Source organism: Lygodium microphyllum, chromosome 8 (assembly GCF_053477565.2).
Source record: "Lygodium microphyllum isolate KBCC chromosome 8, Lygodium_microphyllum_v1.1.10, whole genome shotgun sequence".
NCBI classification, from domain to species: domain Eukaryota; kingdom Viridiplantae; phylum Streptophyta; class Polypodiopsida; order Schizaeales; family Lygodiaceae; genus Lygodium; species Lygodium microphyllum.
The window spans coordinates 102,236,876-102,252,178 of NC_141142.1; the positions used below are offsets into that span (position 1 = coordinate 102,236,876).

The 15,303-nt window shown below is 41.2% G+C and overlaps 1 protein-coding gene across 5 annotated transcripts in view; it reads right to left on the reverse strand.

Moving 5' to 3' along the window:
- Positions 1-262: 262 nt before the first annotated feature.
- The window catches only part of LOC148032675 (uncharacterized), a 41,699-nt gene continuing 26,658 nt past the window's right edge, over positions 263-15,303 (reverse strand). For 2 of the 5 annotated variants that reach the window (XM_087683302.1, XM_087683300.1), the window contains exon 5: positions 1,474-2,038. In XM_087683302.1, coding sequence (XP_087539428.1) covers positions 2,009-2,038 — 30 coding nt within the window. In that variant the 3' untranslated portion in view covers positions 1,474-2,008. The other 3 variants (XR_015691655.1, XR_015691656.1, XR_015691657.1) reach the window with 3 other exon arrangements.

Consider the following 15,303-nt stretch of genomic DNA (forward strand, 5'->3'; position numbering starts at 1 on the left):
GGAACTTTCTGATACCTCAACTGGTCTAAGGAAAATTCAATGCCCTTTTAACCATAGTGACAAGCAGCTTTATGATAAGAGTAGAGAAGTATCCAAATTAATGTTCATATCCATTCGAACTCCTGAAATACAAGGTACATTAACAAAAACGGTTGGGAACAATGTTACAAACCCAAAATTCCCACTTATTAAGACCCAATTTGATACACAAAAGAAGAGCTATACAAATTTCAAGTGACTCAATTTTATTTTTTCTGGAAAAGAGTAGAGTATGGAAAAGTGTTGTACCAAACAAGGAAGAAACTGATCTGTTGACATCACAAGTCTCCAGTTCACATGCCTTCTATTCCAAAAAAATTAAGTACAAAGCACTAACTTGATGCACTTTGGAGAGCAGTGGAAAACTACTAAACTGCAGCTGCTGAACCGAAGAAGGGATGCAGGAAAATCAGAATTCGAGTATTCCATCACTAGCAGGAAATTAACAATTTCCCTCCAAATACACAGTTGAAGGTCCTACATAAGCCTTCTCATGAAAGACAATGGACCAAATCTGGGATAAATACCATCTCTTTACTAAATTACAAAGGCTACTCTCAAGCTTAACTTTTGCGTCTCCAGATCTCTGTAGCATTCATCTGCTGTGTGCCACCTTCAAATATGGATAATCTCCAGTACAAGTTGGAAAACCAGGAAAGCACCACCATGTCTCAAGTATTGGATTTAGATGCTCATCCCTGCTGCTACCACAGCAATAAGGGCAAATTCATACACTCCAATTTCTTAGCATCTAGAAGCAGACGTGATACAAGTAGCGACTTTAATAACAGTCTAGCAAGCTTCAGACTCTTGAGAAGAGCAACCAAACAACCAACACCCGTAGGATTTCATGCCAATGCATGGATGTAATCACATTAAGAGGGAAAGAGACAAGCATCAAAAAGTCGTCTGCAGCTGTCACATAGTGCATGTAGAGGAATGGCAAGCTAAAAAGGGGAAATGAATAGAAAAAGCAGATAACAGGGGTGATATTCAGGGCTCACTACAGCCTTCCAAGTTTTGTTACTTGTAAAAGTTAACAATCTCCTTTCATGTGGCCCATGGGAATAGGTCCTGACCCACCAACTCTTTATTGTGCTAAGACCGACTCCTTTACTCACCAGAATTCAAGTTCTTAACTGTCCACATTGAAGCCTAAAAATAGGCACTGATGATACATCAGCAACAAGGCTTTTTCAACAGAGTAGTAATTTGCATAATATAGGCACTGATGATACATCAGCAACAAGGCTTTTTCAACAGAGTAGTAATTTGCTTATTACGCAAAATTGTCAACCAAACCTGGCATAGTGTGAAATCCTTGCAATAATAACCCTTAAAACCGCAAGCCTGCTCTAGTACAGCAAGCTGTCTGATGGGATATGGTCCCAAGAATATGCATGCATTTGCTTAGATTTACCCAACACCCTGGAAAAAAAAAACTTAACAGCTCTGACGTAATGCATTTGTAACAGATAGATTCTGACATGCACAGCCATACAGCTACACAACTGCACAATAAAAGGATGGTATCTGTACTTCATTGAAAGCCATATCCATGATCCATTAAGACATCAAATTTACCTCTACTAACATGGCATTCACATTTAACTTCTATATGGGCATGTATGTTTTTAAGAAAAACTAGTGCATCTACAGAGATGGTGAGTAACAGATTTATGAGCCGGGTAGGAACATACTTCATGGAACTAGAAATTATATTATGTTAAATCAAGAAAAACCTTGATCACTTTCCTCTGTGGTTGAATTGCAGAACTGCCGCCGTCAAAATACCACTAGCAGTTCAGTTGAATATTGGTTGAAACATGCAGTTGAAATATACAAAGGTAGACACCAGTAAGGCCTTACCTCACTTGTTCTTTTTAACATTCGCAGAATTACACCATCTTTAAGCCAGCCCCATCATAAATAGGAGCATAACCAAAATGCAACCCAGTTCACTCCCCAGTCACAGCTTCAGGTATTTGTCAACATAACCCTGTCAAAGAACAATCCTACAATTAGAACTGTAATAGTTCAGAATAAACACAGAGAGAGAAAGAAAGTTGTAGTAGCATCTACAAAAGGCCAAATTGGCCTATGAGACATAATAGATACATCTTCAAGGAACTGTCATGTTTCCCAACTAAAGTAAAGGAACTGTAATCTAAAAGAATCATCTAGCTAGGAAACAAAATAACTGGAAATACTAAAAACAGCACTAGAGATCTAATACAATGTGGAACTGATATGGGAGTCAGTATCATGCCAAGCTCTCTCTCATGGATCTATCCAACATAGATAAGCTGAACTGTTGAGGTAGAGCTGCTCGATGGTGTGCTAGTATTGCATGTATCCTCCGATGGTGCTTCAAATAGGGATGTGGACCGGCAGGCTGTGGGCAGCATGCTCTGCATCTCTCAGAGGCTCTAACTAAGGTGACTCCTTGTGGTGGAGCCACAACTTGATATGGAGTATGCCCTGAAGTATCATGTGTAGCTACAACTAAAAAGTCTCCCAGAGTGTGCCGTCGTGAATCTCCAAGGTACCTCCCTTGGGCTGTAAGAGGTGATCTCTATGGCAGCATAGCTCCAAAAGGAAGAATCCAAGTCAATGCTGATCTGAGAAGTCCATCACCCTAGATAATGGTCAGAAACCCTCTCAGAACAAGCAGTTGAAGCACCCTCTGATTTCATAGTACACTGGTCACCTACATATGTGCTCCAACTCAAGCTGGCAAAGCTGCAAATCTAACCCTCCAGGGAAAGGGAATCTGCTCCATAGCGACCAGTCATCTATCCGTGGACCGTAACTACTATAAGAATGTGCGAAGCTGACCAATGGCACACCATACTAGATGGGATAGTTGTCTGTCCATGTATCTCAGTCGGATCACAAAACTATCAAGGGATACATGTAGAAGATGCTTTTGGTAGAAAGCCAGCTTTGTCCCCACATCCTATAGGCATCAACCAAGTGCTAGCCCTGGGTAGCTAAACAATGTCCATCCTCATGATCCTGTTGAGCTTCTCTTAGCTGAGCTCTAAGAAAGGGGAGTCCAAGCTACATTGTAGAGGTGGAAGGTGATCCATATGTAGCCTTTGTAGCTACACCAATGTGTCTACCTGAGCATACAGGCACAAAATGCACCTTGCGATTCGCACAGACGGCAGGGTGTGGGTGGCTTGGGTGGGAGATGTATATTAGTGACATCAAAAAGTCAAATTGACCTGTAAGGCCCAAATTCAAATCAATATATAGATGATGTCATACAAAATGCAATCGAACATCAAAATGTAAGCTAATGACCAATGAGCATCTAGGAGTACATCAAATAGAGGGGAATATTGCTCTAGTGTTACATGAATAAAACCTATAATGTCCCTGATTGGGGCTACAATGTAAATACTATCACCTAGATGCAATCCTATAATGTCCCACATTGGGTGCTACAACGTAAATAGTATAAGATGGATGCAATCCTATAATGTTCCATTGTAACTTAGAGAGTAACAGATCTCAGTCTAGGTGTAACAATGTTAGGCTTATCTTGAAAATGATAACAGATGCATCCGGCCACTATATCTAAATCATGGTCCGAGCCCTCATGGAAGGGACAAATGGTTCAATCGATCTCCAAAGCTCACCTAAAGTAACCCCGACAACCAGCTCTTAAGTCGATGGGAGGAAATCTAATGGGACCTAGGGGGCCTAGGGGCCTAGAAGATGCATGTAGTTGCTCATGGCTAGTTCTCTCAATGGTTCATGCTGATAGACGCCCTCAATAAGACCCTATGTTTCCATAATTCTAATAAGAAGAGGTTGAGGCATCTCTTATCTAGAACTCCAAGATCCAAAGATCGGATCGTAACCATCTCACAGGATTCATTCAAATCCCCCAAGGATCTCATAATAAGTTGGTATTGACACATGAATGCCCTTCCATCTTGGTTTCCACATGGCATAATCAAAACATCTAGACCACTAAAACTACTATTCATGCTTCATATCTACCTATCTTCTAGGCTTGATGGAGAAATTGACTAAACCATTGTGCTCCATGTCCTTTATGTATATCGTTGGATTTTGTGCCTGAGATCAAACAAGCATCCATGTCCTAGGAAAGGGGAGATACCATATATACAAACCAAGTGCTTACCTATGCATACTAATTATATATCATTATCTATTGCCAATTGTCATGATTAGCCCAAAGCAAGTCAAGAGTATCCCTACTATAGGAGTCTTTGTGATCTAGTAGGAAGGCAGTGCCCTTTAGCAACACTTTAAGCCTTTAACACCTTTCTATGACAAAAAGCATGTGATCTTCTTTCCATACCAAAATTAATACAATAGTCATTTCCAACTACATTTGTACTACTCTGCCTTCTTCTCTCTTTCCATGGATGGGTAAAAGATTTGAGCATGTTGAATAGCACCTTACACTAATGAAACACACGAGAGCATTGCTATCCTACCTAGAAATCAGCTTGTAGCAATCCACTGCCAACTGCTGCCCAACTTGCCCAACAGTTACAACCTTGAGTAACATTGTACTCGTGAAGCTCGTGGCTCTCCAAATGATGGTGTTCTCTGCTGCCACCAATATGTTGTTTCAATGCTGATCCCAGCTGTTTTTCCAGTTTGTGGAGGCTGTTTATTGCTGTGCTACTATTTTGCCCTCATCTGTGCAAACAAATGATAGCAAATTGCATTGTTCTTGGCCCCCCCCACATATTGGAGGGAGTCCAAGTTGTGTTAGATCAGCTAAACTAGTCCAACGCATGCTTATATCATAGTTCTACGGAGTTCCAAAAACAAGGGAAACAAAAATGCCAAAAATTTGAGTTTAAACCAATTTTGGAATTGGGGAGTTGTGGCGGTGGTAATCTTTTCTCCTTTTTTTTCCTTTTTTTAAAGTGTGTGGGGTTTTGAACTTTAGCATTAAAACCATACATTGGTACTTTAAGATATCAATGCATGCATCACCATTTACACAAAACTTCAAGCCCTCATATCACATGAACTTCATACATCATCATTACAGGATTGAAGAATATTGAACAAACAATGTGTGCTGAGCATACATGATCACTACAAGACTAAACAACATTGAATAAACAATGTGAGTCGAGCAGGTAACAAGGCTACAATCTGTATGGAAACGACATACTAGCATAAACCATGGAGGCAAAAGCAGGCTGCATAAAGGAGGAGAACGAGCCTGGAGGCAAGCAAAGATGGAGGAAAAAAATGCAGGGGGAGGGGGCTCAACAAAGGCACAACAACTGTTGCACAAAGAACACATGCATGCTCTAGCCTAGCTTCTTCTTTCATTGCACATTCCTCCTCTTACTTTCCTACATCTTTAGCATGCATACCTTTTAGCAGTGGAACCATCTCAAACCCAACACATTGCACTAACAAGCACTTTTCATTGAAGTTGAGGCATGTATGTTTTACGGTCTTATGTGATATTTTTGCTCCTAACTATTAAAAGTGGTGCAACAATGGAAGCACAAACAAGTGCTGAAATAAACTTCTAAACACAAGATAGAAGAGAAAGAAAATAGAAGAATACTATGAAAGAAGAGAACTCGGAGATGTGCTCGAAAAATGGAATCCATATACCAAACATGAGACAATCACAAACAACAGTGAGTCATTCGTTGCGCAAGCAATGACATTGGCTCCTCTCTCCAACAGGAAGTCCACCTCCTGAATGATAATGGCTAAAGAGGAGGCGAAGCCTCACAATAAATAGGCATAAAATGTGAAGATATGTTAGGATTTGCACTAAGGAAACACAACATGTACAAAAAAGACTGAAACACAAAGACTCAAACAGAGAGAAGCAAAACTCAAACCCTAAACACAAAAAGCAAAACGCCCCCGAAGGGAGAGATGGCAACAACCTATTACTTGGCACCAAATGCTAAAAACGCAGGCTAATCAAGTGCTATGATAACACAACATGTACAACAAAGACTCAAACAGAGAGAAGAATACTCAAACCCTAAACACAAAAAGCAAAACGCCCCCAATGGGAGAGATGGCAGCAACCTATTACTTGGCACCAAATGCTAAAAACGCACGCTAATCAAGTGCTATGATAACACAACAAATGGTGACCTCCAAACAACAAGGCGATAGCTGAAAACAGGGCCGCCTAGGGCTGCAGTTTGTGATGGCTGGACAGCAGATAGTAAGTGACTGATGGCTGAAATCTGCACAGTAGAGTGAGAAACCTGTCCAAAAGGATCAGACTAAATGGTGGGCAATTATAGATGTTGAAGGGTGGCCCAAAAAATTAGGGTTTTGGGGGACCACCAAAACTCTCTCGAACCGCGCACCAAATTTGTGTTTTTCATTAGTTAAGCGTGTTTTGGGGCTGTTTGAAAATGCTAATCAACTGCAAAGAGTGGTTTAGCTCAACATAAAATGGGGCGTAAATAGTAGTTGGTCCACCAACATTAAATGCTAGTCGCCTGCACTCACACATGAGCTAACAATCTTGCTAACACCCTCTCTCGGATCATGGGTGATTTGATACAACGATGAAAAAAGAATGACTCATCATAGTCCATACAACATAGAACCACCAAAGTAGAACTATGGATATCCAAGCAATGGATGATCAAGCCCCGACCAAGATGCCTCGGAGAGAACCTAATGTTCATATCCATCGTATCAACTCCTAAAAATAGAGAAAAACCATAGCATGTCCCTATGTCTGTTATCAAGGTCTCACAATAGCATACAAGATCGTCCAATCAAAAATGCCTATAACATACATGACCATGGATTCCCCACCTTTGGCCAAACCACCAGAGTGTCCCCTCATGTGAGCACAAGACTAGGAGCCAAGCCCACTCTCTATCAAATAACCAACTCATCATAAACATGGATGTCAATCTTAGCTCCAAGGTTTGAAACCACCAAACTTTGGTCAATGTGTCAGGAATGTCCCTCTCTGGAACCTGTGCACCTCTATACTTGTATGGGTGAGGCTCAGCTGCCCCATCTCACCACCTTCTTTCACTCTCTCTCTAACACTAGAGAGTCGTGAGGGATAACCACTTCACCTAGACTAGAAAGTAGTAAAGAGGGGGGCAACTAAGCCCTTCCCTCAATCCAAAGAAGCGGATCCCTTCCATGCCTTGGACTTCTCCTTGGTCGAAGGATCAAAGTTTGAGTCTGAGTCTGAGGATGACTCGTCGGAGGAGTTCACATCCCACTTCTTTTTCTTCTCCTTCTTCCATGAGGCTAGTAACTCCTTGTAGTCCTTCCACAAGTTTCCCTTTCTACCATAGTGATAACATTGTGCCTTCAACTTCTTCTTCCGATCACCCCTCTTTGAAGTTGTAAAGGCCTCACTAGAACCTCCATAATGAAATGGAAGCCTCCCCTGTAAACACAAAGATGCCTCATGCTTAAGCAACATTGAGAACATCACAGGTGTAGATGATGTTTGCGCCCTCAAATAGTTACCACTCCAAACTCTAGGAGGAGCTTGTAGAGAACTGTTCCCATGAGATGGCCCTTTAGAAGGGCAAACAGCATATGTCAAAGCTAGTCGTAGACTTGTGTAGCACGGAGTAAAAATGACTGAATAGTGTCCTTACACTCAAACGTCATCTACTGAAGCTATCCATAAAGAGTCACTTTACGCATGGTGGAAGATGCCTCATACAACATCTCAAGCTTCGACCATATTTCTAGAGACATCCAGCAAGAGGTAACCGCTAGTAGGACTTCTTTAGAAATACATCAAAGGCACGAGCATCATCTAAATCCCATGTAAGCACAACTTCCTCATGGTTGTCCTTATCAAAATCTTCAGCAAGTGAAAAAGGACACTGAGGATGGGGAATAGCTACACAAACAATATTCCAAATCCACCTCTACACTGTGAGAGTGCACAATAGAAGGTCAAATACACATACACGCACATAGCAAAAAATGAAAAAAGAAAAACTAGCCGACTGGCCCTAAATCTGACTAACCTACAAAAAATGCCCAAAAAAGGGCTGCCTGCCACCCGAGAAGGAAATGCAAACACACACAAATGCTGAATGAACTGACAAAGCTCTTCTGTCTCCACCCAAACTTTGATGGGAGCTCACAACCAAGAGATGACAAACTCACATACTAAAATAGGCAAGCTAACACCCCCTCTCAAGAGTCTGAAGACCCAACAACCTCATGTGATGAAGCAAAGAAGCCTTGGGCAAAGGCTTCATAAAGAGATCAGCCGCATTGTCCTCCATGGGACAGTAGGCCACCGCCAGCTCCAAATCCACGATCTGCTCTCAAACAAAGTGGTACTAAACCTCAATGTGCTTCGTGTGAGCATGAAACACCAGGTTCTTGGCCAAAGCTAGGGCACTCTAGTTGTCCACGTGTAACTTTACCCTTGATTCAAGTGTCTGTACTCCCTTCTTTGGCCAAAGAAGACCGGCTTGATGGCTCCAACTACTCACTTTGGTCATATAAAGTGGAGTGTATCCTTGATACCTTCGATCTTTGGGAGTTTGTTACCCACTCTATTCTCTGTCTAGTGGAGAATCCCACCGTTGGATCATCAATGGATCGTGTGACCTTATGGGATCAGCTCAACTCTAGGGCCCGATCTTTCCTCTTTACGAGCTTACAAGATTCTGTCCTAGTGCATGTGCGCACGTTACAGAAAGCAGCGGAAGTGTGGACAAAGCTTGCTTCTTTTTGTACCATCAGAAGACATTTGCCCACCAAATTACTCTCGAGAAGAAATTACGAATGCTTATTGTTGATGATTCTCCTTCCATAAAGGATCATATCAACAGGTTGAAGAACATAAGGGATGAGCTTGCATCCCTAGGCAGGATGATCTCTTCAAAGGATATGACTATGATTCTTTTAACTTAGCTACCATCTCCCTAGTTTGATGTCTTTTACACCAACCTTCTTACATTGAAAACCCGTGAGAAACTTCTATAGGAGGAGCTTGCCCCGCTTGTTTTGGAGTATGGCGAGCATATCAAAGAGGTAGCCAATGGATCCACCTTCACCAAAGCTTTTGTTGCAAGTTTGGGAGGGGGAAATAAGAAGAAAGGAAAGCCAACGGCTAAACAACAAGAGAGTTCTTCAGGCACTAACTCCGACACAAAAAAGCCTAAATGCCCATATTGTGGGAAGGGGACATATCTAGAGGAGAAATGTTGGAAGAAATACCCTCATCTTCATCCACAAGCAAAGGATGGAGCTAAAACGTCCCAGCCCTCTACCTCTACCCAAGGTTGTCTTCACCAAGCAGGCTATTTGTATTGAGGATTCTTCTAAAGGGGCTGTTATCACAACAAGTTGGTAAGAGAGTGGGCTTTACAAGCTTGATTTCCCTTCTATTATGCAGGGTCCTCCGACACAATTGTCTATTGCTACACTCATTTCCACTTGTACACCATCTTTTCCACTGGTTCCTTCCCATTCCCCACCCTCTCCTCTGGTGCTTCCCTCGTAACCCCCATCCCCTTCAAAGAGGCACGACCGGTGATGCAGTTGTGGATTCCTTGGTCCCTAGAGTTTTAGAGGGAGTTTCCCGAGATAATGAAGAGGTTCTTCACTCATCAACAATGTTCATTGACGGACTTCATTGATATAGACATTCCTCTTGCCACCCCACGATCCGTTTCTTCCTTGGTCTTTCACCACATCCAAGATCTGAGAGGAAATGTTAGCAATCATGTTTGTCATGCCTTGTCATCTCTTGCATGTGAGCCTCAATCAAAGTTAGACGAGGACTTTTGGAGCTCTGATAGATGTGTCGTGTTTTATTGGGGGAGGCTACTCATTCTAGAGTGACTATCAAAGTGCATTTCTTTCGTTTGTCGAGTTCCAATGTGTTTTCCAAGAGCAATTTTTACATTTCCTAGGCTATCTACATCTGCTGAACATTGTATAGTCAACCAACATTTATGGCATTTCCAAATTTTAGTAGGCCAATTTAGGGCTTTTGTGGATATTTATAGTCATTCGCTACTTGGTCATCATTCACATTATCTTCTTCCTTCCTTCCTTGGAAAGTGCACGCTCCGACTCTGTCATCTTCCTCCGTCTCCGATCCTGCCATCATCATCAATCTGATTTGGTGCAACTGACATTGTGGGCTGCATGCAGGGACTGATTAGTCCATCATCATTGTATCAAGATTCTTCTTCAATCAGTGCAATATTCTTCCCTCATCTCTCATCTCTCTCTCTCTCTCTCTCTCTCTCTCTCTCTCTCTCTCTCTCTCTCTCTCTCTCTCTCTCCATGTTTCTCTTCTGTTGCGCACTCTCACAGCATCATCACTGCTTGATTCCATCAAGCTGTATGAAGACATATTGCTGTAATTTCTCAGCTAAGTGCAAAAATCAACACTAGAACAAAGCTTTGATTTACAATCAAGTGGCTGGCTCGAGCCCACCAAATCAAGGGAATGAGTGGTATCTCAGCAATGGAACCTTGAAACCAGTCTCCCTTCTTGAAAAGTGTAGTAATTCCCTTATCAAAGCACTTAATTACAGCAATAAAAAAATAAACATAATTTGAAATGCACAATTTACCTTAATAATCTTCGACATTAGACACCCTGTTGGCCCCAAAACTCACGCCCCTTTCAGTATTTCTTTAACTAAAATTACTAATGAATTGAGTACAAGCTGAAATTCCACAATCTCCTTTACTGATCCAAAAGCCCCTTGCCATACAAACAATCAACAAGCGATTTGGGCCAATTGCCCCTTGATTTTCACCTAAGCTTTGCACAAATCAAACCACCAACTGATCAAATGCTGCCCCAATTCACAATGGATGGCTAGGATCTAAAATCCCTATCAATACAACAAATTGCAGGTGTTGATTTCAATGTATAACGCCTTATTCTATTAGCACAAGTCCCGAGGTGGCTGCAAAACCCTAATTTCTAAAGAAATTTAGTTTTTACAGTAGAAATCCCTCTGTTGTCCACCAAATATGGCTGAGATTTGCTAAGAATGGTTGGGAAATGCTGAGATCTCTTGAGAATGGGCTAGAAAAGGTGAAAGAATGACACACACACAGAGAGAGAGAGAGAGAGAGAGAGAATTCTCTAAATTTTCACGCTGGAAATGTTTGAAATCTGATTGCTGCCTGTACCAGATTGTGTTAGATGTTCTCGCTTGCTGCTAGGAGGGCAATAAATGCTATCACCAGCCACTGACTGCTGTCAGCTACACTTGGGAGGGCTAAAACTGCTGTCACCTACTCATGAAGGGTCTTCTTGTGCTCCTACCTGCTCCAGAAGGTCCTCCAATGGTTACAAATCAGACCAGCAGCATCTCCTTCCTCTCTCTTGCAAGCTGAATGCATTGAAATGGCTCAAACCAAGCCCAAAAACGTTTTTCCTCAGTTGCATGGGTAATTGTGCCAAGTGGCAGCCTTCTAAACCCATTTTCCAGCATTATCCAACCATTAAGTTAATTTTCAAATTTGAATAATTTTGAAAATTAATTTCAGCCCTTTTGACCCTGCCCAAAATTAAATGTGTCCATCCATAATTAAAATGGCTAGGCCACTTGCAACCTGGAGTGATCCCCAACCTCTATTGACCCCTAGACTCGCATTTATAAATTAATTACCGCTAGTCCCTAGTGTCACCACTAACACTTATTGGCTTGTCATAGGGTCAAAACTAACACCAACTAACTACCAAAACTTAGTAAGTATAACTTTACACAACTTTTGCCTTTGACACCCACTACATCCTCGAGGTCCTTAGCCTGACAATCCTACTGACACTAATTTGTCTTTTCAATTTGGCACTAACCCTTACAAGATCTATAGATTTATTAGAGCGAAGACTTGGATCATTCGGTACTCATCATCTTGGTTGCCCCTCCTTGATGGGGCTTCATACTCTAGACCAATAAGGAGTCTTTTCCTTTGAAGGCCAAGTTCTTGCCTTCCTTGACACAATCTTGGAGGCCGTTCATTTTACAGGTTTTCAAATCAACACATGTCTCACTCTTCTCCTTTGGGTGCTTCTTGGTTCCCTCATCGACGCCGAGATTTTGGAAAGAGAGGAGATGCTTACTTTGCCTTCCATCATCTAGTGTTGGGAGAGGGCGGTCTTTTTTTTTTAGTGTTTACAAGGTTTTGATTACTTTCAGAGACATTATTATTTGTAATTTGTATCATTCTCTCTATCATCAGGATGATTATGATTGTAAGGGCACTTGGACAAGTGAACAATTCCCTTACAAGGGCACTACCAAGTGACACCATTGCATTGCACTTTGCTTGAGCGTAACCTATAACATTGCCCTTTGCATCACCCCATATATTGATATTCTATTCTTATAAACATGCCATTTGTACACATTTATCCGTTTTTAATTAGAGAACAGACAATTCTATATCAACCATATTCACGACAACTCACATATCAATCAATGTAGGCAATCTCTACGGCAACTCTATACACATACCGCCTTATACTTTTCTTCTTCATTGACACCCACGAGTGATCAAGATAGCTTGTTTATTCTATAGTATGTTGATGAAAACCATAAAAGAGGGCACAATCCCTTCACAAGATGACAAATAACACAATGCAGAGTCCACCTCGCACCCACGATCTCACCATCCCTTCTATTTTTCCCCAAGAACATAGATACTTAATAGAATTATATCAATCTCCTTTTTTTAAAGCAACAAAAAAGTTCAAAGTAGTTTCATCTGCCTTTATAGGTTATGGCAAGCCACTAGGTAGACAACAAGCACCCTTTGTCCAAAGCTTTGGCCTCTCTAGGGTGACCATTTGAGCTCCCTTGGTAAGATAATCATCACCTCTATAGTCTTTATAGTCCTTGGATAGCCAACGTGCACCCTTGGAGGTGGGGCACCTTGGGGCAATTATGGACTCAAGCTATTTTTCCAACTCCTTCCTAGTTCCACTTTTGGGCTTGAGAGGTGTCGAGCCAAATATTGCAAAGCTATGTTTCTAGTCCCTTTTTGGTTTCAATTTTGGGCCGACAGAGTATTCAGCTAAAAAATGCATTATAAACTGACTGACTCTCTAAAACTCAAATATTATCAAACTTCCATTAACAAGAAATGCATTTGTCACGACGTGAAATTTTATTGCATTGCTTTGCATTTGATTAAAAGTTAATTAAATGTGATGATATGACTTGCACATGTGAAATGCAAGTCAATTATTTCACAACGTACAAGCTAAAGAAATACTACAAGGGGCATTAGTTTTGGGGCCAACAAGGCCTATTGTCCAAGATTAAAGCGGTAAAGTGTATGTTTTCAGTTTGTGTGAATTTTATGCTTGTTGTAATTGTTAATTAATCAAGTCATTACCACCCTTCGGAAGAAAGAGGGTTGGTTTCAACATTCCTAGAACTAGGGAGGATCCATTAGTCTATAGATAGATAGGCTACCCACTACTCAAGTCTCAGCCCATCCTTGCTTTGCAGATTGTTGGCACATCTCCTCTGCTATCCAATCCCCTTTCTAGCAAATATCTCATTTCAAGGTTGCTATCTATCAACTAGCACATGCATCCAACCCTCCTCCATCAACTAGTAGTTGTTTTCTTCCTCCAAGACTACAATTACCAATGTGTAGCCATTGGGCAACACTTTCCAACCATCATCCACTACATTGGAGTCACTAGATTACTGTGTTTACCGCTGAGCAAACATCTACAGCCTATGTTTTTAGTCCAAAAGCTTTCACCAATCTACTATGTTGTTATGTCCCTGGACATTTGGATGGGTGCTAGTACCATTGGTCACAATGACCGTGAAGTGACTTAGTACAAATGCACTAAGGACACTTCAAGGTTAGAGCAATTGAGTCCTATTTATAGGACTCAAGGCCCTATTGTGCACATTCTTTTGCGTGATCACTACTCTTGGGACTCTCTTGGGACTCTTCGGCCTTTGGCCGACGCATTTGTACACCGGGATGGTGTGGGCTAGTGGCATGCAATGCTAACTCTTGGGATGCGGTCGTGATTCAGAGTGCTGATAGCTCTCAAGCTCAAGGGTGAGCCCGTTTGGCTCTATGTCTAGAAGGTGAGTCTAATGTCGAATTCCTCAATCCCTTTTATTGTGAGAGTTTGGATTACACCATGCCTTGTGTACAGGTTGGATCCTAGGGGGGCGTTTCATTGGTATCACAACGTCAATCTGCAATAGAACGTGAGATCCGACGATGTGCACAAAACCACTTTTGTTCATAGAACCGTGATGGTTTACACCTAACAAATACGCCTTTATCTCATTAAGGGTGGTATGGGACAAACTACTAGCAAGAGGGACGTGCACGAGGGGCATGTGTTGCAAGCGATGGGTATGAAGCAAGGTATATTTCTTGTTTTATACTCGTGCTCAAGTTTCTATGTTGGGGCGATGCTTGTGCACAAGGATTTTTGACAATTTTGACAACCGAGTCTAAGGACTATCACTCCAAGGCTATGAGTCATAACAGATCAATGACTAAAGCTAAAACCTTGTTGCTTGAATAAGCATCAGAATTTCAATTCATAATATTTTTTATATTTTGACGTTATGTTATCATTAATTTTAAATCTAATGTAGCATTAAATGATAGTTTGGCATTAACATTTAATGTTTATGTTAGCCCTACCAATATGTTTATTACTACTACAAACATTATTGTCAAGTTGTGATGATGAGTCATGGAGAGAGAGAGAGAGAGAGAGAGAGAGAGAGGTAAGTTGCAATTGTCGATGTTGAGCTTTTTAAAAAATGGATTACATGCTGATTAGCCTCTTAAATAGCCCCAAAACATGCTCAATTAATGAAAAACCCTAAAATGAAAAACAGTTCGAGAGAGTTTCCATGAAAATCTTAACTTGGGAGTGTCATGAGGACATGTATTTTTAAAACCTCACTTAACATGTGGATAAATTTTTAATCACATGATTAAGTAAATATTACACATATAAAGTGCAACTGGGGTTAGAGTAAATTTATGCATGGGATGTCAAAGGCAAAAGTTGCTATAAGTTATGCCGCACATGTACTTGGTGGTATCTAGTGCCAGTTGTTGGCCTAGGTCATTCATTTGGCCATAAGTGTCAGTTGGTAACACTAGAGAAGTGGCGTTTAATGGTACCTAGCACCAATCTCATCGTCAAAGATAACGCAAAGATACTCGGGAGTGGAAGATGCCTAGCCAATTTAATTATTGGCTAGTCATATTATTTTTCTGGGCACCAAAATAATT